General features: G+C 36.0%; 2 protein-coding genes across 2 annotated transcripts in view; both read left to right on the top strand.

Annotated features, from left to right (window-relative positions):
* LOC123552897 (MORC family CW-type zinc finger protein 3-like) overlaps positions 1 to 27910 on the top strand; it is a 404811-nt gene that overhangs the window by 54234 nt on the left and 322667 nt on the right. The gene's annotated exons all lie outside the window — the stretch shown is intronic.
* LOC128556391 (sperm-associated antigen 1-like) lies at positions 7 to 26987 on the top strand. Its single transcript, XM_053541370.1, has 9 exons — positions 7 to 129; positions 3425 to 3514; positions 4859 to 4892; positions 5540 to 5749; positions 8762 to 8870; positions 12561 to 12722; positions 16014 to 16120; positions 23323 to 23414; positions 25715 to 26987. The coding sequence occupies exons 1-9, from the start codon at positions 41 to 43 to the stop codon at positions 26775 to 26777; spliced, it is 1956 nt and encodes a 651-aa protein (XP_053397345.1). The 5' UTR covers positions 7 to 40; the 3' UTR covers positions 26778 to 26987.

Here is a 27910-nt window from a genome sequence, read left to right as displayed (position 1 = left end):
ACCAGAGGAATCGTGGAATTGGGTTCAGTGTGACAACTGTATGAGTTTTAGACGACTGCCAGGTGACTTTGATATGGATAAACTTCCAGAGAAATGGTACTGCAAAAATAACCCAGATCCACTCTTCAAGTAAGTTTGCTATAGAAGGTTTAGAACTGAATATTATCATAAAATCATCACACATATTGTCTTATTGAGGCGCAATTCATCTGCCTTTCAAACTGCTGACTTACGATAACAAACTTGATTTCAAACTTTACAGTATCTATGTTAATCATATATGTTTGTATCTAAGAATATATATCTATGTCATTTCTTACCAATATTTGCAGCTTCTAAAAAGCATGTTAGTACTTTTAAATTTTGGAAGAAAATTGAAGATAAGAAGGCACTTCAATTTCAGAGGTTTTCATTCAAGTAAAATGTCTACTTATAAAAAATGAGAACTTTTCAGCTTGACTTTTCAGTATATAAAATTATATGGAGAGATATCCTACTTGTCGAAGCATCCACATTGCACTTTGGTTAGATTTTAGTACACTTTCCCTTTATTGTTGTTATTACTTGATGGATTTAAACTTAAAATTGTTGTTCCACATCTTCATGCACATTCTATATGGTAAGGCCTGTTCCTCTTTCATATTTTACTGCCTTTTGACTGGTTATTTCATGTTAAAGGGAAAGGCAATGTTGTTTGTATGTTATTTCCGTCTGCTAGGATTTCTTTAATCATTGAAAGAAGTGAAAGAATTTTCAAAATCTGCTTAAAACATTAGTTAAGAGCATTTTTAAAACTATTTGATCAAAATGGTGGCCATTTTTTTCTGCAACAACAATGCAATTTATTAAAGATAGTCAATTTGACTTTATTTACTTTCTAAAGAATATTTCTCTACTTTCTCTACTTTCCACTAAATGAAAGAAATTAACATTTTTAACATCTTACACTCAAGAAACATATGAAATTAATCTATTTAAAAGGTTATTTGCTGAATAAAGAATTCAGCAGTGTGTAAATGACGTCATAAACACACTAATATGGCTGCCTCCATGAGCAGCCATTTTCTTAAATTTCAAAGTGCCATATCTTTTTCAGTAGTGGTCCGATTTTAAAAATTCTTTCAGCGTTATGAAGGGCTTGGGGATGGCTTTCATACAAAATTAACTTAATGTCAGGCATTTCTTGCCCTTTAAAGTTGTGATGCACTTTAAATCTATTTCTGTTTTTACTGAATGGATAATATTATGATATATACTTAAAATAGTTGTCATATATCATCACCAACATCTTATGACAGAAGGTCCATAACTCCAGCCTATATGTTTCATGAATTATGCTCTTCTTTACTGGAACTTGGATTTTTTTCAAGAAGTTTTTATGCACTTTCACTCTTTTTCTTTGTTACTAAACGTATTTGATTCATTCTTAAAACAGTTCTTCCACATCATCACCCACATCATATGACTTAAGACCCATAACTGTAGCGCCAGTATTTCATGAATTATACCCCATAATTAGCTAAAGTGTCAGGTTAAAGTTGTGATGCACTTTATCTTGGTTATTACTAGATGGATTTGATTCAAACTTTGAATAATTGTTCCACATCATCACCAATACGACACAAGGTACATTACTCTGGCAGATATATTTCATGAATTAATTTATATCCCATTTATACCAGGAAATTTTAGTTAATTATGTCTCCCACCACACAGTGCTGTGGGAGACATATTGATTTACTCCTCTGTGTGTGTGTCTGTCTGTCTGTCTGTCACAAAGCTTGTCTGCACTTTAAGTCGAACATTTCTCATCCGATCTTCACCAAACTTGAACAAAATGTGTTTGACCATAAGACCTCGGCCAAGTTCGATAACTAGCCAAATCTGCCGAGGCACTTTTGAATTATGGCCCTTGAATTACTGATTGGATCCAATCGTCTAGGCCATGATTGGATCCAATTGTGTTGCCCATCCAGACAAACAAAGCAGTTGTGGGAGACATGCACTTTTCTCAAAAGCATCCCTAGTTTTTTTTGCTCGTCTGAGCCAAAGGCTCATGGTGAGCTTTTGTGACCGCTCAGTGTCCGTCGTCCGTCGTCCTTCCTTCAACATTTTCTAAAAAAATCTTCTTCTTGAAAACCACTGGGCAGAGTTACACCAAACTTCACAGGAATGATCCTTGGGTGGTCCCCTTTCAAAATCATACAAAGAATTCAATTCTATGCAGAACTCTGGTTGCCATGGCAACCAAAATGAAAAACTTAAAAAATCTTCTTGTCCAAAACCGCAAGGCATAGAGCCTTGATATTTGGCATGTGACATCATCTTATGGTCCTCTATCAAGATTGTTCAAATTGTGCCCCTGGGGAAAAAAGAGGCCCCGCCCTGGGGGTCGCAAGTTTTACATAGACTTATATAGTAAAAAACTTTAAAAATCTTCTTGTCTAAAACCACATGACCTAGGCCTTTGATATTTTGTATGTAGCATTGCCTTGTGGTCATCTACTAAAATTATTCAAATTATGCCCCTGGGTTGAAAAGAGGCCCTGCCCCAGGGTCTCATGTTTTACATAGACTTATATAGGAAAAAAACTTTAAAAATCTTCTTGCTTGAAACTGCAAGGCCTAGGCTTTTGATAATAAGTATGTTGCCTTTCCTAGTGTTTCTCTACCGAAATTGTTCAAAGTATAGATTTAGGGTGAAAAGAGGCCCTGCCTTGGGGGTACCGAGTTTAACATATACTTATTTAGGAAGAAAATTAAAGATCTTCTTGTCTGAAAGTTCAAGGCCGAGGCATTTGATATTTGGTTTGTAACATTGCCTGGTGGATCTTTAACAAGTTTGTTCAAATTATGCCCCCCAGAGGTGAAAAGAGGCCCTGCCCTGTGGGTCACATGTTATAATTATGAGTTATATAGGAAAAATGACTTAAAAATTATCAGGTCATATTTCCTAGACTGTTTAATTATAATTACCTGATAACTCAAGCGATTAGGGATCACTTGACTGTGACCTTGACCCACTGACCTACTTTGTTGTTTTTCAAGATACAGCCTTGAAATTTGGATGAAATGTACAATTTTGCACACCAATCTTAAAATTGTCTTTCAGTGACCATGAATGTGACCTACTGACCTACTTTCTAATATTTTAGCGTCAGTTTGCCATTTGAAACATGTTACTAAGGTGAGCGATTCAGGGTCATCATGACCCTCTTGTTATTACTTCCACTCTGTCTCAGTTGTTACTCAGATAATGGAGATTTAACTCAAAATTAAACTGTTGTCCAACATACCATCTACATCAAGAGTGCATTTATCACTCCAGTGCCCTGTCTCCTTGACAGTTTTTGTTGCATTATATCCCAAAGATTTTATTAGATGTTGTATTGTGTATATCATTTACAGTATTGACAAATTTCAGCCGTTGTGAGATACCTGAAGAGTTAGAGGGAGAAGATGAAGAGAAAGTACAGCCAAAACCAACTTACACAAAAACAGTGCAGAAAAAGAAGTAAGTTCTGATGGGAAAAAAATTGTTGTAAATGAAGTAAGGAATACAAAGAAATACAATATACATAAATGTTAGAATCATCCGTCTTTAGATGCCTGAACAAAATTTACTCCAAGGATAGGCAAAATAAGTTTCCAGAATATTGAACCCTCATTTATCGGTAAATGCATCCCCGCCCCCCCCCCCCCCCCCCCCCCCCCTTTAAAAAAAAAACAAAACCAAACATCCAAAATTACCCCTAGTGTGACTTTTTTGGCTGAAGGAGTGTGTGTGACTTTGGGCAAAATTGACTCAAATTTAAATGCAAAAAAAATGAAAATTCAGAAAAAGGCAGGTAATAAAAAACCCTAACTGTCCATTTCCTGAAATAGGCTTTTTTTGGTGCTAAAGAAGTATGGTGTAAAACATAAAATTTATTAGACCCCACCACATCTCTCCTTGTGTCATAATACTGAGAAAAACCTCTGAATGATGTACTATGATTGACCAGCCAAATAGAAAATTCAAGGAACATCGAAGCAAAATACTTGCTAATAATGAATTAAGATGATACCACATCATGACATGACTGCAATTAATTGAAATTTATTCCTCTAATGGGATATTTAGAAATTTACCTTCGAAAATAAAAATTTTCCTTGTCATTTGACATTATTTAAAAGGATATGGAGAAAAAAATTAGATAAAAACCCAATTACTGACACTTCCTTGTATTGCTTGATATTGTGGCTTATTGTTCTTTTGTCTCCTTCCTGTCCACATTACTGACCCCATAACCCCACCCTCGTTTGCACTCTCATAGAACAGACTTCATTTCTGGCTTAATTTAGATTTATAGATAGAACTCTGAATGTGTCTACCTGTATTAGGCTACAGTCAAACGGCAGTATATCAGTATGTTCGATCAACTGTTTAGATTGATTAGAAGCTTTGACAAATGAGCCGCTCCATTGGAAAATCAACATAGTGGGTTTGTGACCAGCATGGATCCATGCTATTCACTGACAGTTTCTCTAATTCCAATAGGCTTTGAAAGCGAACAGTATGGATCCTGACACGACTGCGCGGATGCGCAGGCTGGTCTGGATCCATGCTGGTTGCAAAGCCACTATGTTGGTTTTCTCATGGCACAGCTCAAATCATAATTATGCCCATTTGTTAAACATGTTTCTCAGAATCTGTTAGACTAAATGTTTCCAGATTACACACACCTTTAGCATTCCTTTCATGGAGTGACTGTAGGTGCAGGTTTTGTAATTGGGCTTTTATTTTGAAAGTTTTGCTTTGTATTAATTTATGTTTGATTTATAATAACATGAAAATAATAATAACTTTACTCTTCAGGGCAGAGAAGAAGCGCCAGGAAAAGCTGGAAGAGGTAGTATTAATTTAATTTTTTATAGGTTTACAGATGTGCTCCAGTAAAAAGTAATAATACTGACAAAGTTTTAGTCATTTTACATGTCAGAACATACTGCCATCATAATGCAAAATATGCTGTGTACAATTTGGATGGGAACTTGGACATAAATTTTGTCATCCTGTCAAGATTTTATTTTTAAGCAGCTCTACCTTTAGTGTTTCTTGTCATCTATGAAAGAAGCTACATTGTTATGAAGTTACATTGCCCCTGTGCAAGCTAGTCTTAAGACTAGAAAGAATGGAAAATTACATATTTTTCTCATTACACCATGAGTGGATTATCTCCAAACTTTGCCTGTAATTTCCTTAAAAATGTTTCAAAGATTTCTTTAAGTCTAGTGTTGGTACAACTTTCATGGCAATTTCAATATGGTTAGCTTGACTACCTCTAAGGAAGATAAGAGCATACAAAAAGGGGGCTTCTTTTTATTGCCCTCTTGCAGTGCTGGCACCAGTTTTGCTGTTCATAAGAGGCTCGTAATTGTCTTCATCAACTGCATAAACATATCGAATATAAAAGCACTCTAAAATGCAATCAAGTACCTTCAGTTCAAATTTAATTGATTCTGTTTTGCATTAATTGAAGAATTTGCTAACTTTCAGGAAAGGAAAGCGAGGGAGAAAGAGGAAGCTCTAAATGCAGCAAAAGAAACAGCAGCAGAGGAAGCCAAACAGAAGGAAGAGGCCTTAAAAACTGCAAGAGAGAAGGAAGAAGCCTTAAAGGCAGTAGCAGAAGAAGCTAAGAGGAAGGAAGAAGCATTAAAAGCAGCTAAAGAAGAAGCCTTAAAAAAGGAGGAGACACTTAAGAAACAGGTAAAGTAAATGAAATGTTCAGATGAAAAATGAATAGATACAAACAAGCTGACAGATAAGAGGTTTAGAAAGACTACAACAACAATGATGAGGATGAAAATGATGATGATGATCATAAAATCTTTACTTAGTGAAGGTAGCTTACAAAATGTCCATAATGAAAAAATGGCTTGTAAACTCCCTGTTCCATTGTAGCCTCGATGCAACTAGTACAACAACAGGAAAATAGAGAAAAATTGTCACAAAAAAAAAGAAAAAAAAAGAAAAGAAAAAACAAACAAGACAGTTCATTTTCTCCATCAGATATGTAAACAATGTGTTTAATATTCAGCAATTTTTATTATATATTGAAAAAAAACCTTATTTTCATTTATTTGACAGATACTTACAACACTGTTAATATGTAAGGATAATGCTTAGTTACATGAAAGGAAGAAAATCAGCACTCACATTTATGTATTTGGGCTTAAATTAAAAAAATAAGATTATAAATATTTTTGAATGTCTACAGTGTCTTAGGGTAAATGATTAGAATCATGTGACATCCATCAAAATTTCTTATAAAGGATTTTTTCTCCAACTTGATGGAATTCAAAATGCACTAGAAGTGGGGATTCAGAATCGTTCAAATTATGGCTATGACAGTAGTATTCATTCAGACAATTGTAATTCTGCTTCTATGCATATTGTACAGATGATCCCTCCTTGTCCGTCTTGTAGTGTTTGGTCTAAAAACTAGAGGTATGGAATTTAATGTGTATATAGTCATTTCCTTGACACAACATTGTCTCTGCAAGTATTTAATGGAATTCAACCAAATAAAATTTTGAAATATCTTCTAGTGGTAGGGGTAAGAAATTAAATAAAGGCTAATATCAGAAGCTAGTCCCTTAAGAGTAATATGGGTTTTCATTCAAACAACACTTTCTTGTACTGAACTGTTGGATGGAATTCTTTCAAAATTGGTTGTGGAAAAAATCATTATTCCTAGAGTTTCTTTGTGGAATACAAATATGGATTACAGATGGTGATTAAGAATTATGCAATGATAGCCCTGACCATCTTGGGAGCAAAGAATGTGGGTAGGGGGAGCTGCTCCTTATTAGTTAAAAGTCCTTTTTACAGGAATTTATCCCCAAAACTACATGTATTTTACCAAATTTGGTAAAAATCATACACCGTTAGTAGGATTCATATTTGTAGCAATGGTAGTCTTTGCCATCTTAGGAGCCATGGAGTGAGGCCTCAAACTTCTTAATACTGTAAAATCAAAAAAGTTTCACGAGGGATTTATTAACACTTTATTCACCAAAATAAATTAATAGCCTTAAAGGTTAAAGGTCAGTAATTCAAATCCTTCTTTGTTTCATATAAAAAATGACAACTTCATGTCGTCTTTACGTATCTTTAGAGAACATCACTTTTTCCTGCACCAATTTTTCATGAAAGTTCTATCACAAATTAACGAAAAAATGAAAAGAAAATAGGGGGTTGAATAGTTCCTAGTGAAATGCCAGTCAGTTCTGGTCTGCTACCCTAAAAATGGCGCATATTTGCTCTCCTCCGCGCAATAAACACCTACTTCCGGTTTCGATCTGCAAAACTTGCCATGTGGGTTGTATGAACATGAAAACCGTCTCATTTCAAGCAGAATGTATTCTAGTAGCGAAAAAGTGTGATTAAAGCACTCGTTCTACACGAATTTGCGCAGAAAATGGGAAAATTAGGATCTATTTATTATGGACTTCTTTCGACTACACCACGGAAGCACATTTTCGACCGAATTACTGACCTTATTCCTATAAAAAATGTTTCTTATCAAATTTCACACCATTTTCATCTCTATTTCCAAGAAAGATGTAATACCAAACATATTGCCAAGTTTCATTGTGAAATTTCGAGATTTTGGAGAAATATAGACATTTAATAGAAGCCACCCCCTACCCATTTACAGGGCTAATTTTTGGCCTTATGGACCTTTTATTGTATATTTGGGTACAAGTTTCACTTTTTTGCATCATTTTTCACTGGGATTCTGAAATATCATTCATTCCGTCATGAATAAGACCCAGAAGGATGCATTTTGTGCATTTTCTGACATTCTGGAGACAAAGTATTGGCTTTTAAATCCCAGAAATCGCTGCTGAAATAGACGCATGTACATAAAATAAGGTCAAAATTCAAAATTTTTCAAATTTCATTATTATTTTGCATTGGAAACACTCTTTTATATCATATACAACCGATTTATGGCTATAAAGACTAATTACGATGTGTTTCGAGAATAGTCTTATTTCAGCTCTTATAGGTTAAAGGTCAGTAATTCAAATCCTTCTTTGTTTCATATAAAAAATGACAACTTCATGTCGTCTTTACGTATCTTTAGAGAACATCACTTTTTCCTGCACCAATTTTTCATGAAAGTTCTATCACAAATTAACGAAAAAATGAAAAGAAAATAGGGGGTTGAATAGTTCCTAGTGAAATGCCAGTCAGTTGTGGTCTGCTACCCTAAAAATGGCGCATATTTGCTCTTCTCCGTGCAATAAACACCTACTTCCGGTTTCGATCTGCAAAACTTGCCATGTGGGTTGTATGAACATGAAAACCGTCTCATTTCATGCAGAATGTATTCTAGTAGCGAAAAAGTGTGATTAAAGCACTCGTTCTACACGAATTTGCGCAGAAAATGGGAAAATTAGGATCTATTTATTATGGACTTCTTTCGACTACACCACGGAAGCACATTTTCGACCGAATTACTGACCTTATTCCGCGTAACAAGTTGGCCATATATCACTACTATTACACCATTTGAACTAATTAAAATTTTAAGTACATGGAACTTTCAATCTCTTTAACTTACCTTATTATATAGTAGCCATTCCCTCAGACCACATCTGTATAGAGTTGTATCAGTGTAGACTGAAAGCATCCACAAATTCTGAGCATACTTAGTCATGAATTACTATAGTATTATACTTAAATATCCAGATGACATTTGAATTTTAGGTTGAAAAACAGAGGAAAGCTTTAGAAAAACAGAAGAAAGCACTTGACTACATTAACCCAGATCTTGCTACTGAAGAGAGAGCAAAGGGAAATGCATTATTTAAGCAAGGTAACTAAAGTGGAAGTAGAAATATAATGAGGAAAACCAAGAAAAAATGTTTGTTTTCAATTTTACAACAAAATAATTCCTTTTATTTTACTGGAGAAAGGTCTGTTTCGAAAGAAATGGGTTAAATAAACAATTTGGAGATACAGGACCCATATTTATCAAGGTTTAAATCTGCACTTTAAAATGCTAAGTATTCTTAGCTCAAAGGAAGTTAAAACAATTCAATTTTTTATATGGGGACATATTATGGGAACGCCCCGGCGTCCACAGACTTTATCCGGAGCATATCTTCTTCATGCATGGAGGGATTTTGATGAAACTTGGCACAGTTGTTCACCATTATGAGAGGGAGTGTCATGCGCAAGAACCAGGTCCCTTGGTCTAAGGTCAAGGTCACACTTAGATGTCAAAGGTCAAATCAAGAATTACATTGTCTGGAGCATATCTTCTTCATGCATGGAGGGATTTTTAAGAAACTTGGCACAATTGTTTACCATCATGAGATGGAGTGTCCTGCGCAAGAACCAGGTCCCTAGGTCTAAGGTCAAAGGATACAAGAATGAAAACATTGTCCGGAGCATTTCTTCTTCATGCATGGAGGGATTTTGATATAACTTGGCACAAATGTTCACAACCATGAGATGGAGTGTCCTGCGCAAGAACCAGGTCCCTAGGTCTAAGGTCAAGGTCACACTTAGAGGCCAAAGGTCAGATACAAAAATGACTGTCCGAAGCATTTCTTCTTCATGCATGGAGGGATTTTGATGAACTTGGCACAATTGTACACCATCATGAGATGAAGTGTCTTGCGCAGGTCCCTGCTTTAGAATAACTTCCCTTTGTTGTTACTATAAATAGCTTAGATTGTAACTTTTTCATTACTAGTGGTAGGGAAAAATCGAGACCACTTTCCTGTAGTACAACATGCATGTTACATCCAATTTTGAGGTGTATTTTGACCAATCTCTACGTGGGTAGGATGTTTGTGTGGACTTGCAATTTTTTTTTTTTAGCTCACCTGTCACAAAGTGACAAGGTGAGCTTTTGTGATCGCGCGGCGTCCGTCGTCCGTCGTCAGTCCGTGCGTCCGTCCGTAAACTTTTGCTTGTGACCACTCTGGAGGTCACAATTTTAATGGGATCTTTATGAAAATTGGTCAGAATGTTCACCTTGATGATATCTAGATCAAGTTCGAAACTGGGTCACGTGCCATCAAAAACTAGGTCAGTAGGTTATAAAAGTAGAAAAACCTTGTGACCTCTCTAGAGGCCATATATTTCACAAGATCTTCATGAAAATTGGTCAGAATGTTCACCTTGATGATATCTAGGTCAAGTTCGAAACTGGGTCACGTGGGGTCAAAAACTAGGTCAGTAGGTCTAAAAATAGAAAAACCTTGTGACCTCTCTAGAGGCCATATTTTTCATGAGATCTTCATGAATATTGGTCAGAATGTTCACCTTGATGATATCTAGGTCAAGTTCGAAACTGGGTCACGTGGGGTCAAAAACTAGGTCAGTAGGTCTAAAAATAGAAAAACCTTGTGACCTCTTTAGAGGCCATATTTTTCATGAGATCTTCATGAATATTGGTCAGAATGTTCACCTTGATGATATCTAGGTCAAGTTTGAAACTGGGTCACGTGGGGTCAAAAACTAGGTCATTAGGTCTAAAAATAGAAAAACCTTGTGACCTCTCTAGAGGCCATATTTCTCAATGGATCTTCATGAAAATTGGTCAGAATGTTCAGCTTGATGATATCTAGGTCAAGTTCGAAACTGGGTCACGTGGGGGTAAAAACTAGCTCAGTAGATCTAAAAATAGAAAAACCTTGTGACCTCTCTAGAGGCCATATTTTTCATGAGATCTTCATGAATATTGGTCAGAATGTTCACCTTGATGATATCTAGGTCAGGTTCGATACTGGGTCATGTGGGATCAAAAACTAGGTCAGTAGGTCTAAAAATAGAAAAACCTTGTGACCTCTCTAGAGGCCACATTTCTCAATGGATCTTCATGAAAATTGGTCAGAATGTTCACCTTGATGATATCTAGGTCAAGTTCGAAACTGGGTCACGTGCGGTCAAAAACTAGGTCATTAGGTCTAAAAATAGAAAAACCTTGTGACCTCTCTAGAGGCCATATTTTTCAATGGATCTTCATGAAAATTGGTCAGAATGTTAACCTTGATGATATCTAAATCAAGTTCGAAACTGGTTCACGTGGGGTTAAAAACTAGGTCAGTAGATCTAAAAATAGAAAAACCTTGTGACCTCTCTAGAGGCCATATTTTTCATGAGATCTTCATGAATATTGGTCAGAAGGTTCATCTTGATGATATCTAGGTCAGGTTTGAGACTGGGTCACGTGGGGTCAAAAACTAGGTCAGTAGGTCTAAAAATAGAAAAACCTTGTGACCTCTCTAGAGGCCATATTTCTCTATGGATCTTCATGAAAATTGGTGAGACAATTCAGCTTGATGATATCTAGGTCAGGTTCGTAACTGGGTCATGTGCCGTCAAAAACTAGGTCAGTAGGTCGAAAAAAAGAAAAACCTTGTGACCTCTCTAGAGGCCATATTTTTCACGAGATCTTCATGAAAATTGGTGAGAATGTTCACCTTGATGATATCTAGGTCAAGTTTAAAAGTGGGTCACGTGCCTTCAAAAACTAGGTCATTAGGTCAAATAATAGAAAAACCTTGTGACCTCTCTAGAGGCCATATTTTTCAATGGATCTTCATGAAAATTGGTCAGAATTTTTTATCTTGATGATATCTATGTCACATGTGCTGAAAAACTAGGTCACTTTGTCAAAACTTAGAAATAACGACGTCATACTCAGTTCAACACTGGGTCATGTGGGGAAAGGTGAGCGATTCAGGACCATCATGGTCCTCTTGTTTTGTTAAGATCTTAGTTGTTACTATAAATAACTTATATTGTAACTTTTTTTTGTAAATTACCGTAGGGAAAAACCAAGACCACTTTTCTGTGGTACAACATAGATGTTACTTTCAAATTTTAGGTGTATTTTAAGGTATCTCTTCCTGGTAAGGAGTTTTTATGTGGATTTAGAAAAACAAAATAATTACAATAATTACTAAACAACCACAAAATTAAAATTCCATTTGCAAATACAGGTGCTAGAGTAAAGAAATTTGCTGCGGGCATATATTACAACATTCTGGCACTCTTGTTTGAGTATCAAAGTCTAAATCTCAGACTTAAGATGTTGGTGAATTTGAGCCAAGGTTTTTTTATACATTATTCACAAAAAATTAGATTGAGAAAATGAAACTCTGCCCTTACATAGTTCATTCCTGTGTTACCAGCTTTATATAGAGATAAATATGGATATCAGTTTCTTTAACTCCATATCAACTTAATTATGGGGATTTTAAGCAAATCCTTTATGAGGTGAAACATTTTAATTTCCTCATTTACATATGGAGAAATACAAATGTGAAAAGTCTACTCTGAATGTTGGTAAAAACCTTTATGAAGTAATGGTTTATTCATAACTTCAGAACCATCTCAAAAAGGTGAAATATAATCTTTAAAAAAAAATATTCTAAGACACTTTGAAGTAATATGAACAAGTCACTTAAAGGCTGCAAATTAATGTATAGTTGAAGGAACAGTGCCTTTTTCAACAGAAGACTTTTGTGTTGTTTTTTTTTGTCATCAGGGAAATACAGTGAAGCACTGAAACATTACGAAGAGGCAGTCAAAAGGAATCCAAAAGATGCCAAACTTCACAGCAATAGAGCTGCTTGTTATTCAAAACTGCAAGAGTTCAATAGAGCATTGGCAGCCTGTGATGATTGTCTCCATATAGATCCAAATTTTAGTAAGTTTAGTGTCATAATTTCTTGCCTTTCAGGAGCTTCTGTTGCTAAGTGGTTAAGGTCGCTGACTCAGTGAGCCTCTCTCACGGTGTTACATTCTTCATGTGAGGAAGCCATCGAGCTGGCTTACAAATAGTGGATGGTTCTACCCTGGTGCCTGCTTGTAATGAAATAATGCACAGAAGGGCACCTCGGATCTTCCTCCATCATCAAAGCTGGAAAGTTGTTTCATCTACAAATAGATGAAACCTTGCATGAGTCTTTATCATGATATGAACTTGTGCACCTCCTATTTTTCGTCTGGCTCCACCCCCCCTATTTCCATAGTTATGGCCCCTGAAATCGTAAAAATGCACAATTTCACCTTGTAATGCGCCTAACTCAAAAAATATTTGATATAAATTGATGAAACCTTGTATGAGTCTTTAATAATGATATTTACTTGTGCTCCTTCTACTTTTCCTCTTGCTCCGCCCCCTATTATTATGCCCCTGAAATTGTCAAAAATGCACATTTTAACCTTGTGATGTGCCTAGCTCAAAAAGTATTTCATATAAATCGATGAAACCTTGCATGAGTCTTTATCATGATAGAAATTGCACACCTCCTATTTTTCCATCTGGCTCCATCCCCTATTTCCACAGTTAGGGTTCCTGAAATAGTCAAAAACGCACTTTTGCCCCTTGTGACATGTCTTGCTCAAAAGGTATTTGATATGAATTGATGAAAACTTGTGTGGGACTTATCATGATATTAGCTTACGCACCTTCTATTTTTTTGTCTGGCTCCACCCCCTATTTCCAAAGTTATGGCCCCTTACATAGTCAAAAATGCACATTTTCACTGAAGGACTTGTCTAGCTCAAAAAGTACTTGATGTAAATTCATGAAACCTTGCTAAAGTCTTTATCATGATGTGACCTTGCACATTTGAAATTTTTCTTGAGATTTTAATGCTAATTACAGAGTTAGGCCCTTGCAATAGTCAAAATAGTGGATTTTTTTATGCTCTTAGCTAAAAAATCATATAGCCTAGAATGATGAATCCTTTATATAAAATGTTTGTTGAGGCTATACCCCCTTAAGACTGCAAACATTTGAATTACTGCCCCTTATTTGTGACGAATGTACCAGTTGGGGCACACTCTGTGTCATACAGACAGTTAAGGATAGGTTGCATATTTTTGACGTCACTATATTACTTACCACATAATTATGTTGTAATCTATATACATAATGTTAGGAAATACCCAGATTTATTTATAATTGTGTTCTGTTTTTAATCTGATAGGCAAGTTAAATAGTATTATATTTCTTGAACACTGGACTGGCATTTTTGATGATTTAACCCATTCCAGCAAAACCCATCTGGCATCCCCTGTGCCAGATGAATCTCATGCTATTAATGACAACTAAAAATTTGTGCATAAATTATATATTTTTATGTAAAATGCGATAAAAATCAAATACCTTGATAGTTGCTCTTCATTCAATTTAGTATATTTCTTGATTCAAAATAAATTGTGTGACATAAAAAGCAAAACGTTACGCTACAACTGACAAATCTAAACCGGAACTTTGTTGTTTTGCATCATTCAAACATCATGACATCACTTTTGTGTATAGACGTTCATTTCTCTGCTTTGTTTAAATACACTACAATAAGAAAGAGTGCTACAAAGAAAGTATTTTGTTTCACTTTATTTAGTCTATAATTTTTAAAATACATTATGCAAGAAAAATAATATACCACTGGTTATACATGCAGATGGGAATGCTGTGAAATCATTAATATTCATTGGGGATTAATTTTCGTGGATTTCGTGGTTGTGTCAATCCACAAAATTTAATTCCCAACGAACAAGTAAAATTCCCATTCATTTAATGTTCAGAAGTTGAAATCCACGAATTCATATCCCCATGAAATTGCCATTTTTACCAAAACCACAAAATTTCATGCCCACGAAATTAAATGATTTACAGTATCAGGCTCTTAGGTAAATGTTACATTCAAATCAGATATTCCCACCTGCATCTTCAACCAGTGATGGACTATTATAGTCTGCCTGTGAATGACAGATGTTTTTCCAATGCTGAGGACTACACTTGGTGTCTCATTCCGCGCTGTCCTACAGTAAAAGAAAACCCTGTCTTACACAGTCAGACATGTAAGATCCTTATAATCATTGCAACTGCCTGTGAATGACAGATGTTTTTCCAATGCTGAGGACTACACTTTGGTGTCTCATTCCGCGCTGTCCTACAGTAAAAGAAAACCCTGTCTTACACAGTCAGACATGTAAGATCCTTATAATCATTGCAACTGCCTGTGAATGACAGATGTTTTTCCAATGCCGAGGACTACACTTGGTGTCTCATTCCGCGCTGTCCTACAGTAAAAGAAAACCTGTCTTACACAGTCAGACATGTAAGATCCTTATAATCATTGCAAAATATAGTCAAATATGCACAAAATCCCTCGATATGTTTTACGCTTACTATGTCAGCCATTAATTAGTTATAGTGCACATCACTTATTTTCCTTGTATACTGGTACTGATGATAAACCCGAACAGAAAATGAGGTTTTTTACCTGTAACTTTTTTATTTCTGCAAATTGTAATCAACGGTCGGTATCAAAATAAAGCTTAACCTTTGATGAAAACTTTACATAATTCAAATTTATATTTAGTAAACAAACTCACATGAAGTGAGGCCCTGAAAGGGGTATGTAAAAAGGGGACTGTATGAACGTTGACTGATGATAGATTCGAACACTTTGTCATTTACAAAATTTTCTTGGTATTATTATATTGAAACTTTCCCCAAAAAGCTGCAACAGTCATTCCTGATCAAGTAATGAAAAGTTACCAAATGTCAGGCCTTCATTTTTCGACAGTGAGCATGCGCAAAAAACACCCTCTTCCCCAGTAATTTTGGATAAATATTTTTTATACAAATTTATGTAAGTTATTTATTTATACAGAATATTTACCAATTTTGTTTTTGTTTACACCAGTTGGTGTTGTAAGTGGATACTATTAGATGGTGTGTTCAATTTTATAAATAACCGATTGCAATCGAATATTTCAAAGGTGGTCGACTTTATCATCTGTTCAGGTTTATCATCAGTAACAGTATCACTGAACTTAGCTAAACTTTTTCTTTAAAAAATTTGTGAGGAATAAACAATTGATTAAATTGATCAGTTGTCTTGTTCAATAAAGTGTGTTTTCCAGTGCATTTTTTTAGTCAGTATTACCAGTGACATGTGTTTGTTACTTTCAATTTCAGTTAAAGGTTATTTACATAGAGGCAATGTGTTGTTGAATTACATGAATGACAATACAGAGGCAGTCAGGGCATACGAGAAAGCCCTGCAGTTGGATCCTAATTGTGCAGTAAGTGAATTTATTTTCTCAATATTTAGTCTCTACTAACCTACAGTCATACTCTGAGCCTGCTATTACTTGGCATGGTTACGTTTGGACTTCTTATAAACATCAGTTACAGCCTGATGGGTTAAATCATCTCAGTCAAGAATTGAATTGAGTAACAGAAGTTCAGTGGTTCTACCCAGGTGCTTGCCTGTGATGAAATAATGCATAGAGGGGCACCTGAGGTCTCCCTCCACCATCAAAGCTGGAAGTTGCTATATGACCTATAATGTGTCAGCGTGATGTTAAACCCAACACAGACAAACATAAACAGTGTTTTAATTCTCTTTTCTATCTGTTAGGAGTTTTGTATCAGATATGGTTTGAAGAATTTCATTCGTGGTAAAACATGGTAATAATGTTAACTGTTATTGGGAAATATGGCCCTGCAAATATCAGCGAAATTGATGGACAAAGGAAATATGCTCCTTATTACTTATATAATGTTTATTACATGGTGTATTTCCTTGCAAATGGTGTAGGTCCATTTTTTGCTATGGAATATTGTGACTGGTCACTTCAGTCAAGGTCAAGGCCGCTATTATTGAAAATAGAAAATTGTTTCTGTATAATTACACTAAGGAATAAGTTATTGCAACCAGACTTGGAATTTTTATGAAGCTTGCTTAGAGGCCTTGGTTTTAGTTGTATTTCGGGTTGCTTTGTTTAAGGTCAAGATCATTGTTACTAAAAATAGAAAAATGGTTTTCTCAGAATAACTTCAATTAGGAATGAGGTAAGTAGATCAAACCTTGTAGTCAGGAAGCTTTAGTAGAGACCAGTAGGTTTGTTTGCATTTTGGGTAGCTTGGGTAAAGGCTATTTTATAGAAAAAATGTACAAAAATGGGTTCCAATTAGTAATTTGGTTAGGAGTGAGTGAGTGAGTGAGTGAGTGAGTGAGTTGGGTTTTACGGCAGATCGACACAAAATGGTCATATATCGCGAAGTAATTGGTTAGGAATGAGAAAATTGAGTCTGAACTTTGTATAATAGGTAGCTTCATGGAGTTTAGAATTCAGTTGCTTTTGTGTTGCTTTGATCAAGGTCTTTGACAGTCTTTCTAACTAAAAATAGAAAAAAAACATTTTCGGTTAGTAATTTTAGGAATGAAACATAAAACTTTCCCTCAAACATGGTACTTGGTAGATAGGTATCTTGCACAGAGACCGAGGTTCTGTTGCGTTCTTTTGCCTGGGTCAAAGCAATATTGCATTTTAATATGTAACATCTGTAAGAAATGAGTTACTTACTAAAACTATGTCAGCTGTTTCAGCTAAATAACTGGGATTGGGACATTGGTGCCAAACTGACATCCATTTAGTGCTTAGAATTTATGTTCTTTTTATGGGTAGAGAATGCTTTTTCAATGGTGAAGCCTTTATAACCATCCGCCAAAGCCGGAGGGTTATAGTTATGGCGTTGTCCGTCTGTCCGGAGCTATATCTAGGAAGTGGTTCTGAGTATTTAAATAAAACTTCATATACATGTTCGTCATTTTAGAGAAATGTGTCCCATCAAGTTTCAGTCAGATTGCCCAAATAACACTAGAGTTATGGCCCTTAATAGTTTCTAGTGTTAACTATTTATCGTACTATAAATATGGCAATTTCTGCTTCATAATTTGTGACATATTTGACTTAAATCACCATAATGTGGTAGTACACACACAATTTCGTCAGGATCTCTTTAGTAATTTCAGAGTTATTGCCCTTTAATTGTTTAAAAATCCACATATTTTGTACATAACAAACTAACTAATTGGTGGAATTTCTTTAAACTAAATTCTTTCATTCTATTCCATGAACATTTATCATTATGTCTCCCACCACACAGGGGTGTGGGAGACATATTGATTTACTCCAGTCTGTGTGTCTGTCACAAAGCTTGTCCACACTCTATAAGTCGAACATTTTTCATTTGATCTTCACCAAACTTGAACAAAATGTGTTTGACCATAAGACCTCGACCAGGTTCAATAACTAGCCAAATCAGTCTAGGCATATTAGAGTTATGGCCCTTGAATTACCAAAAATCTGCCTTTTCACTCTTGTTCGCACTCTAAGTACTGTAAAACACCTTTTATTCGCGAGAATTTAATTTTCGCTAATATTCGCGAGGTTAGGTACTTGCGAATTCAAAGTGACCGCGAAAAATAGCTTTACCTGTTCGTGTTTATCCGAAATTCGCTGATGTATCGATCAGCACAAGGGAAGAAACTAACGGTGTTACTGTACATGACCGCTCAAACAAAGTTATCTTCCATTACAATACTATAGTACATGTACTAAGTACTAGTAATTCTAAATTAAGCTGTGACGTGAATTCCAGCCTGAATCCAGCCACGCTGTACCATATCAGTGTCATTCTCATTTTTCTGCATGGTTTTAACAAGCCATTTAACATGCAGTGGTTTCACAGTGGACAAACGCAAATCAACATTTACAGAGTCAATGTTACTATCCTTTAACTGGACGGCGATTTCGTTAGCATAAAACTCCTCAAAACACGCTTTCATGTACACTTTGAAATTGGCATACATACACGCAATTATTTTTCACGCCTAACGAAACAGTTTCCCTTTTCAAAAGACGAAGATAATTATTATACAAAATGTACCATTGTTTACCAATTTGTTAAAAGTTTGCAATGATTGTGCATAATAAATGTTCAAAGATCAAGCGTTCATTGTAAATATGGAGTCCCAGTCGAGCCATGATATTTTTTAGTTTAAACTTATTTATTTTACCTATTTTGAACCTTTTTCTTCCATCGTCCATGAGCTCACTGGCACTTAATTACATTGCGATTATAGCCGGTTTCAAACCCAGTCTGATACTTCTAACACTTGTAAATGTTACGGATATTAAAGCTACGTAATAACAAAAGAAAGGAACAATTTATTAACGACTATACAACAGTGAGCACATATCAGATATTAAAGGCATTAATCTGCTATCAATAAAGAGCGTAACACGCACTAGCGGACCGGAGAATAAACTTTTAACAGTGACGTCATACAGGTACCATAATTGCAGAAAGTAACCGAATGCAGTCGTACTTCCGGTTTCTTCCAGATTCACATTCGCGAATTTAAAATTACGATTTTAACATCGCGAATTTAAGATTTCGCGAAATAATAAAATGCCAAAAAATCGGGACAAATTCACGAAATAAACATCTCGCGAATTTAAAGTGTTTTACAGTATAACATTTCTCATCCGATCTTCTTTTTTCACTAAACTTGACCAAAATGTGTTTGACCATAAGACCTCAGCCAAGTTCGATAACTAGCCTAATCGGTTTTTTGGAGTTACGGCCCTTGAATTAACGAAAATTGGCCTTTTTGCTCATGTCTGCACTCTAAGTCGAACATTTCTCATCCGATCTTCACCAGACTTGAACAAAATGTGTTTGACCATAAGACTGCGGCAATATTGATAACTAGCCAAATTGGTCCAGGTATTTTATAGTTACGGCCCTTGAATTACCGAAAATTGGTTTTTTTGCTCTTGTCCTCACTCTGTGTCGAACATTTCTCATCCAATCTTCACCAAACTTGAACAAATTGTGTTTGACCATAAGACCTCCGCCAAGTTTGATAATGAGCCAAATCAGTCCAGGCATTTTAGAGTTCTGGCCCTTGAACTGTAGTGAGTAAAACAATATATAAAGACAGACTTGCTCTTTAGATGATTAGGCAGTTGTTGGAGACATTCGCTTTTCTCAAATCAGCTCTAGTTAACATGTGAAGTTGTGTACCCACACCCAGTCACCCCCACCGCCCTGGTCACTCCCCTCCCACTCCCAGCCACCACAATTTTTTTTTTCATATTTTTTCTTACCTTAAACCTTCCATGAATATTTATCAACATGCAAAGTTGTACCCTCAACCCACCACACTCCCCCACCACCTCGATCATGCACCCCCAAAACAATTTTGTTTTCTTTTTTAATTTTCCATCAATATTTATTATCAGCATGTGAAGTTTTATACCTTCACCTTGTCACACCACCCAACCCATTTTTTTTTTTCATTTCTTTTTAGCACACCTGTCACAAAGTGACAAGGTGAGCTTTTGTGATCGCGCAGTGTCTGTCGTCCGTCGTCGTCCGTGCGTGCATAAACTTTTGCTTGTGACCACTCTAGAGGTCACATTTTTTCTTGGATCTTTATGAAAGTTGGTTAGAATGTTCATCTTGATGATATCTAGGTCAAGTTTGAAACTGGGTCATGTGCGGTCCAAAACTAGGTCAGTAGGTCTAAAAATAGAAAATTCTTGTGACCTCCCTAGAGGCCATATTTTTCAATGGATCTTCATGAAAATTGGTCTGAATGTTCACCTTGATAATATCTAGTTCGAAATTAAAACTGGGTTACGTGCGGTCAAAAACTAGGTCAGTGGGTCTAAAAATAGAAAAACCTTGTAACCTCCCTAGAGGCCATACTTTTCAATGGATCTTCATGAAAATTGGTCAGAATGTTCACCTTGATGATATCTAGTTCAAATTCGAAACTGGTCACGTGCCATCAAGAACTAGGTCATTAGGTAAAATAATAGAAAAACCTTGTGACCTCTCTAGGGGCGATATTTATCATGGGATATGTATGGAATCTGGTCTGAATATTCATCTAAATGATATCTAGGTCAAGTTTGAAACTGGGTCAACTGCGACCAAAAACTAAGTCAATAGGTCTAAAAATAGAAAAACATTGTGACCTCCCTAGAGGCCATATTTTTCAATGGATCTTCATGAAAATTGGTCAGAATGTTCTCCTTGATGATATCTAGGTCAGTTTTGAAACTGGGTCACATGCGGTCAAAACCTAGATCAGTAGGTCTAAAAATAGAAAACCCTTGTGACCTCTCTAGAGTCCATACTTTTCAATGGATCTTCATGAAAATTGGTCAGAATGTTCACTTTGATGATATCTAGTTCAAATTCGAAACTGGGTCACGTGCCGTCAGAAACAAGATCAGTAGGTCAAATAATAGAAAAACCTTGTGACCTCTCTAGTCATGGGATCTGTATGAAAGTTGGTCTGAATGATATTAGGTCAAGTTCACTAGGTCTACATCGTCCCTGTGTCCGTGCATAAACTTTTGCTTGTGACCACTCTAGTTTAAGATCCAGCCTTGAAATTTGGATGACATGTACAGTTTTGCACACCAATCTTTAAACTGTCTTTCAGTGACCATAAATGTGACCTTAGTAACTGATCTACTTTCTAATATTTTAGCATCAGTTTGCCATTTGAAACATGTGGTTCAGTATACTCAGGTGAGCGATTCAGGGTCATCATGACCCTCTTGTTTAGCTTACCTGAAAATGAAGTGGTCAAAGGTGAGCTTTTGTGATCGCCCTGTGTCCATCATCAACAATTTGACTGTTTACACTCTAGAGGTCATAATGTTGGCCCAGTCTTAATGAAACTTGGTCAGAATGTTACCCTCAATGAAATCTTGGACAAGTTCGATATTGGGTCATGTAGGATCAAAAACTAGGTCACCAGGTCAATCAAAAGAAAAGCTTTTTAACACTCTACAGGTCACAATTTTGGCCCAATCTTAATGAAACTTGGTCAGAATGTTCCCTCAATAAAATCTTGGACGAGTTCGATATTAGGTCATCTGGGGTCAAAAACTAGGTCACCAGGTCAAATCAAAGGAAAAGCTTGTTAACACTCCAGAGGTCATAATGTTGGCCCAATCTTAATGAAACTTGGTCAGAATGTTACCCTTAATAACATCTTGGACGAGATTGATATTGGGTCATCTGGGGTCAAAAACTAGGTCACCAGTTCAACTCAAAGGAAAAGCTTGTTATTAACACTTTCAAGGTCACAATTTTGGCCCAATCTTAATGAAAGTTGGTCAGAATGTTACCTTCAATAAAATCTTGGACGAGTTCCATATTCAGTCATCTGGGTTCAAAAACTAGGTCACCAGGTCAAATCAAAGGAAAAGCTTGTTAATACTCTAGAGGTCACAATTTTTGCCAAATCTTCATGTAACTTGGTCAGAATGTTACCCTCAATAAAATCTTGGACTGATTATATATTGGTTCATGTAGGGTCAAAAACTAGGTCACTTGGTCAAATCAAAGGAAAAGGTAGTTAACACTCTAGAGGCCACATTTATAGCCATATCTTAATGAAACTTGGTCAGAATGTTAGTCTTGATGATCTTTAGGTCAAATTCTAATCTGTTTCAGGTGGGATGAAAAACTATGTCACTAGGTCAAATCAAAGGAAAAGCTTGTTAACACTCTAGAGGTCACATTTATGACTGTATCTTCATGAAACTTAAGTCAGAATGTTAATATTGACGATCTTTAGGTCAAGTTCAAGTCTGGGTCATGTGGGTTCAAAAACTAGGCCACCGGGTCAAATCAAAGGAAAAGCTAGTTAACACTTTAAAGGCCACATTTATGACCATATCTTAATGAAACTTGGTCAGAATGTTAATCTTTATGATCTTTAAGTCAATAGGTCAGGGGAGCGATACAGGGCCTTCATGGCCCTCTTGTTAAACATTCTGTTTCTTCTTTAAATATCAAAGGTTGCATGTTTGAAATATATTGGTATCTGAAACGACCATGGTCTTCCAAGGTGTACATACTACTATAAGTTAAGAAAGTACATGTAGAAATTAAACATATAAACTTCTAGGCTGGACTTCCACTAGATTTTGGAAAAGCATTTTCATAGTAAACATTTTAAAATATTTTTTGTAGATTTGTGCCCAGTTTAGAAAAAAAAACCAAGTATTTCTTTGTCACTTATTAGAATCTACTGCAAAATAATTCATTTTCATGGGCTTGAAGTTTCGTTCACTAAGCAGAAATGGCTGTTTCATATAGGGAAATAATTTTGTGGATATTAACTTTAGAAGAAGAAATGGATTTGAGTTTTCTTCTTCTTCTTCTCTTACGCAATTTGAGTTTTATTTATATGTGTGCAGATTTAATTCATAAATGTAAATTAGCCTAACAATGATATCCATAAAAATTAATCCTACATGAATACTAATGATTTTATGGTATCTGATTTTATTGTAAATAAAAACTGGTATATATAAAAAGTGTAAGCATCTAGTTTTGTCTTCAGTAAATTCCTAAATTTTCAAAATGAATTAAGGTTGAGTGGATTTGTTTTATATTTTAGGAAGCCATAAAGGGATTGCAAGCTTCGCAGGGGGATGAAAGTTCTGAGGGTTTAGCAACGAGTTGGTTTGAGCCATTGAATAATTCGTTAGAGTAAGTCTTCAGAAATGTATATTTCTTCTCAAATATTGAATGAGTAAGGAGAGCTTTCCTCTTCCCCATTTCATCAAAGTTGCATGTTAAATTAAAAGTATCAGTATTATGATAGGACTTTATCACAGTAAGAGAGGTCTCCAGTTTGTATAGCACTGTTTTGCTGTGCCAAAAAGTCATAAAATCTGTATTGCATTTTAAATACAAGTTTAATGAAAATAGGGTCAGTCCATAGAAGGCATAACATTGAACACAGAAGTGCTTAAAATGTGCAAATCTGCTTCATTTACATGTGTTTTGTTTCTTATACTGGTTTTTAACTGAGTTATTATTCTGTTTTGCCCTATCCACCAGTTAACTGGGGTTTCTAGCCAGACTAATGCACACATCAAGTTTGACATGCCTTAAGTCATTGAGGTGTATGTCTGTCATTGATTATTCTTGACTGAAAAAGGAATATATATTTAACAACCTAATATACGTCCCGCCCGCTTAGCTCAGTAGGTAGAGCGTTGGTCTACGGATCGCGGAGTCGTGAGTTTGATCCTCTCGCGGGGCATATGGTCTCCTTGACTATTTGATAAACGACATTGTGTCTGAAATCATTAGTCCTCCACCTATGATTCATGTGGGGAAGTTGGCAATTACTTGCGGAGAACAGGTTTGTACTGGTACAGAATGCAGGAAAACTGGTTAGGTTAACTGCCCGCGGTTATATAACTGAAATACTGTTGAAGAACAGCGTTAAACCCAAAACAAACAAAGAAACAACCCAATATACAGCCAAATAAACACCAGTTGTGTTTGATAAGGGCTAGAACAATACTACATGCTCACTCCATCTGTAATGTATGTCTTTTTCAGCTGTAATAACCAATAAATTAGTGACATCTTCTGATGAAAAATGCATGACATAAACTTATTAAGTAGAATTTCATAGCACTGACTTTAAACACCTGACAATGTGTGTTTTTAGCTCACCTGTCAAGTATTGACAAGGCAAGCTTTTGTGATTGCCCTACGTCTGTCCGTCGTCCTTCCACAATTTCTTGTGAACACAATAGAGACCTCATTTTGCAATCATCTGTCAGATCCAGTCATAGGTTCCAAAGTTACAGCCCCTGATTGACCCCTAAAAGAGCCTAAATTTGTTATTTTTTACCTTGTGAACACGATAGAAGTGATAGAAGTGACATTTTACATTCAATTTTAACCACACTTACACACATAAGATCTCGGTTCCTTTCGAAAACCAGCATCTATTTTGGCCCTTTCAGCCATATAGAGGTTTCAGTTATGCTTTGATATGATACAAACTTGCACAGAAAGTTTATCTTGATGATCTATTGGCCAAGTTCGAAACTGGGTCGTGTGGGGTCAAAAACTAGTCATGAGGTCAACTCAAAGGAAAGGCTTGTTAACACCTAGAGGCCACATTTATGTCCCTATCTTCATGAAACTTGGTCAGAATTCTCATCTTGATGATTCCAACTGGGTCATATAGAGCCAAAAACTAGGTCACCAGTTCAGATGAAAGGAAAAGCTTATTAACTCCCTAGAGGCCATATTTATGGCCTTATCTCCATGAAACTTAGTAAAAATATTTATTTTGATGATTCCAAGGCCAAGTTTAACAGGTGAGCAATATAGGGTCATCATGACCCTCTTGTTTATGCCTTCTAAAATAAGATACATGAAGATTTTCTGCCTAATAATCATATCTACTTAACAAAATTAAGGAAGTGGTATAATGGAGTCACAATGTTGGTGTGTGCATTGGTGTGTTCATGATTACAAATGAAACAATGGGTGGATTTAGCTCATTTTTGGTACATTTGCACTTCAGTGCAAAATTCAGGTCAAGTTCTCCTCATGTATTGCTTGATGGATCATCACTAAACTTGGCCTGTAGCATCCTTATCAGGCTTTCTCAAATTTATTTAATCTTTTTCACTTGACTGTTATTAGGGGCTGCCAGAGCCCTTGTTTACCATAACATATATGTGATAAATTGATAACAATCTTTTTTAGCCCACTATCATCGGACGGTGGGCTATTCAAATCACTCTGCTTCCGTGGTCCGTCGTCCTTCCGTCTGTCCGTTAACAATTTCTCATTATCACATCTCCTCAGAAACTACTGGGGGGATTTTGACCAAACTTTAAAAGTTAAAAATAATACCGAACAAAATTATTTGTTCTGACAGAAAAACAACTTAAAGAATTATGATGATCAAGTCTTAAACCTTTTAGCAATATGGTTCAGTATTTATTTTTTTTACAATTTTGTATTATATACAGTAACACAGAAGTTTCCCCTGGGAAGCGAAAATATCCAGACAGAGATGGAAGTGATGACAGAATAACTAGACAAAGAACATCAGAAAATGGAAATCACCCTGTAACAACTATGTCTTTTGGTGGTTTAAATTTTGAAAGAAGTCCTGCTAAGAGGAATTCACCGAAGAAAACATTTCCAAAGCCAAGAACTGGCACAAAGTCTTCGCCGAGAACTGTTTCAAAGAGAAGTGTTGAAAGCACAAGTGGTACAAATTCAGCTCGTAGTTCTAGTTCTACACCTTTGGCTATACATACTACACTTTCAGCTTCATCTTCTAACGAGATAAATTCAGGTTTAAATGTTACTGGTAACTGTTCAGATTCATTTAGCAATGGCAATACTCCACTTCAAAGTAGAAGTTATACCATTTCAAGCACTGGTTATGCTGAATCTGATCAGTCACCATTTTGTAACGGTACACCTGGTCTCAGTAATAATGTACCTACAGTTTGTGTAGAAGTTTCCAGCCCAGCTCAAACAGGGACAAAGTCAGCAACATGCAAAACTGCTTTAAATTTTGACAATGCCAATTCCAATTTGAACAATGCCAATCCTGCCACAAACAGTGTTGATGATTCTATGACATCTGGCCAGGTTGGTAACGTTCCAAATGAGGAACTAGCTGGTATTGACAATGGATACACTGAAATGGAAGCAGATCCTGACAAAAAGCCAGAGGAAGGAGAATTGGAGAGAATGTTAACTGAGATGGATCAAGTTTTAAATGGAACATTACCAAATGAAACTGATGAGAAAAAAGTATTCCAGCATAAAGCATCTCAAACTGTTCCAACTGTGGTAAAATTTGCAAGTCCTAATGAAGTGGAACTGTTGAAGCTGTGCCCAACGGAACAGAGGCAGCAATTACTAGTGAAGACCAGGGAGCTTGATGAATTGAGAAGAAGTATTTTGACATTAATGAAAATTCTTCAACCTGATTATGAGTATGGACCTCCTGAGAATGTTGACAAGGTAATAAAGGAGTTTATTAAAGCAAACAATGAGCAAAACAATTCCAGTTGAAAGTGCGACTACTGAAGAAAACTGGAAACTTTATGATTCAGTGAATTTTAGATACTAAAGGTTAGATTCAGATATGAAATAGATGTAGCTGAAAACCAATACTTGTATTAGCCTTACAGTACTTGTAAACAGTTGTTGGAATTGATGTGATGAAATAGTATGGTAATGAATTAAGGCTTTTGTTTGACCGAATTAAATGTGTCTTTGAGATACTTTACAGTTCAGGTTCTCCTCTATTTTGATATACATTTTTGAACAGTTGCATATATTTGCCATGTTCAGATACATGTGGAAATAGACAAGTTGTTCTATCCCACAAAACGAAGTTTTGGGGTGGGATGGGGTGGGGGGGGGGGTGGTATATAGGAGTGAGCTTGGTCGGTTGGTCGATCCGTTGGTTTTCAGATGATAACTCATGAAAGGCTCGACCGATTTAAATAATTTTTGGTACACAGGTGTAACATCAGAAAATACAGGTCAAGTTCTAATTTGGGGTCAGTAGGTCAAAGGTCAACAATGACCCTGAACAGTTAAACAGTTTCTGGATGATAACTTGAGAAGGTTTGGGCCTAGGGTCATAAATTTTGGTACACAGGTGTAACATAATGAAATACAGGTCAAGTTGGAATTTGAGGTCTGTATGTCAAAGGTCAAGGTCACAGTGATTCGGAACAGTTAAATGGTTTCAGGATGATAACTTGAGAACGCTTGGGCCTAGGATCATAAATTTTGGTACACAGGTGTAACATCATGAAATACAGATTAAGTTCTAATTTGAGGTCAGTAGGTCAAAGGTCAAAGTCACATTGACTCGGAACATTTAAACGGTTTCCGGATGATAACTTGAGAAAGCTTGGGTCTAGGATCATAAATTTTTGTACAGAGGTGTAACATGATAAAAAACAGGTCAAGTTTGACTTTGAGGCTAGTAAGTCAAAGGTCAAGGTCACAATAACATGAAACAGTTAAACGGTTTCCAAACGATAACGAGAACGCTTGGGCCTAGGATCATGAAAATTGATACAGATTTTGGTTATGACCAGCAGATGACCTCTAATGATTTTGAGGTCAGTAGGTCACAGGTCAAGGTCACAGTGACCCGAAAGATGTAAAAAATTTTCGGACAATAACTA

This window comes from Mercenaria mercenaria, chromosome 4 (genome assembly GCF_021730395.1).
Source record: "Mercenaria mercenaria strain notata chromosome 4, MADL_Memer_1, whole genome shotgun sequence".
In the NCBI taxonomy this organism is placed as follows: Eukaryota; Metazoa; Mollusca; class Bivalvia; order Venerida; family Veneridae; genus Mercenaria; species Mercenaria mercenaria.
Note: the sequence above shows the minus strand (reverse complement) of the source record. Positions and strands in the feature narration are given on the sequence as shown.

Excerpts from the sequence above, each read along its gene's own strand:
- LOC128556391 (XM_053541370.1), top strand. The coding sequence starts at position 41 with ATGAGTTTTAGACGACTGCCAGGTGACTTTGATATGGATAAACTTCCA. Across the intron at positions 8,871-12,560 it reads AAATGCATTATTTAAGCAAG|GGAAATACAGTGAAGCACTG; the intron begins GTAACTAAAGTG and ends TTTTGTCATCAG. Across the intron at positions 16,121-23,322 it reads AGTTGGATCCTAATTGTGCA|GAAGCCATAAAGGGATTGCA; the intron begins GTAAGTGAATTT and ends TTTATATTTTAG.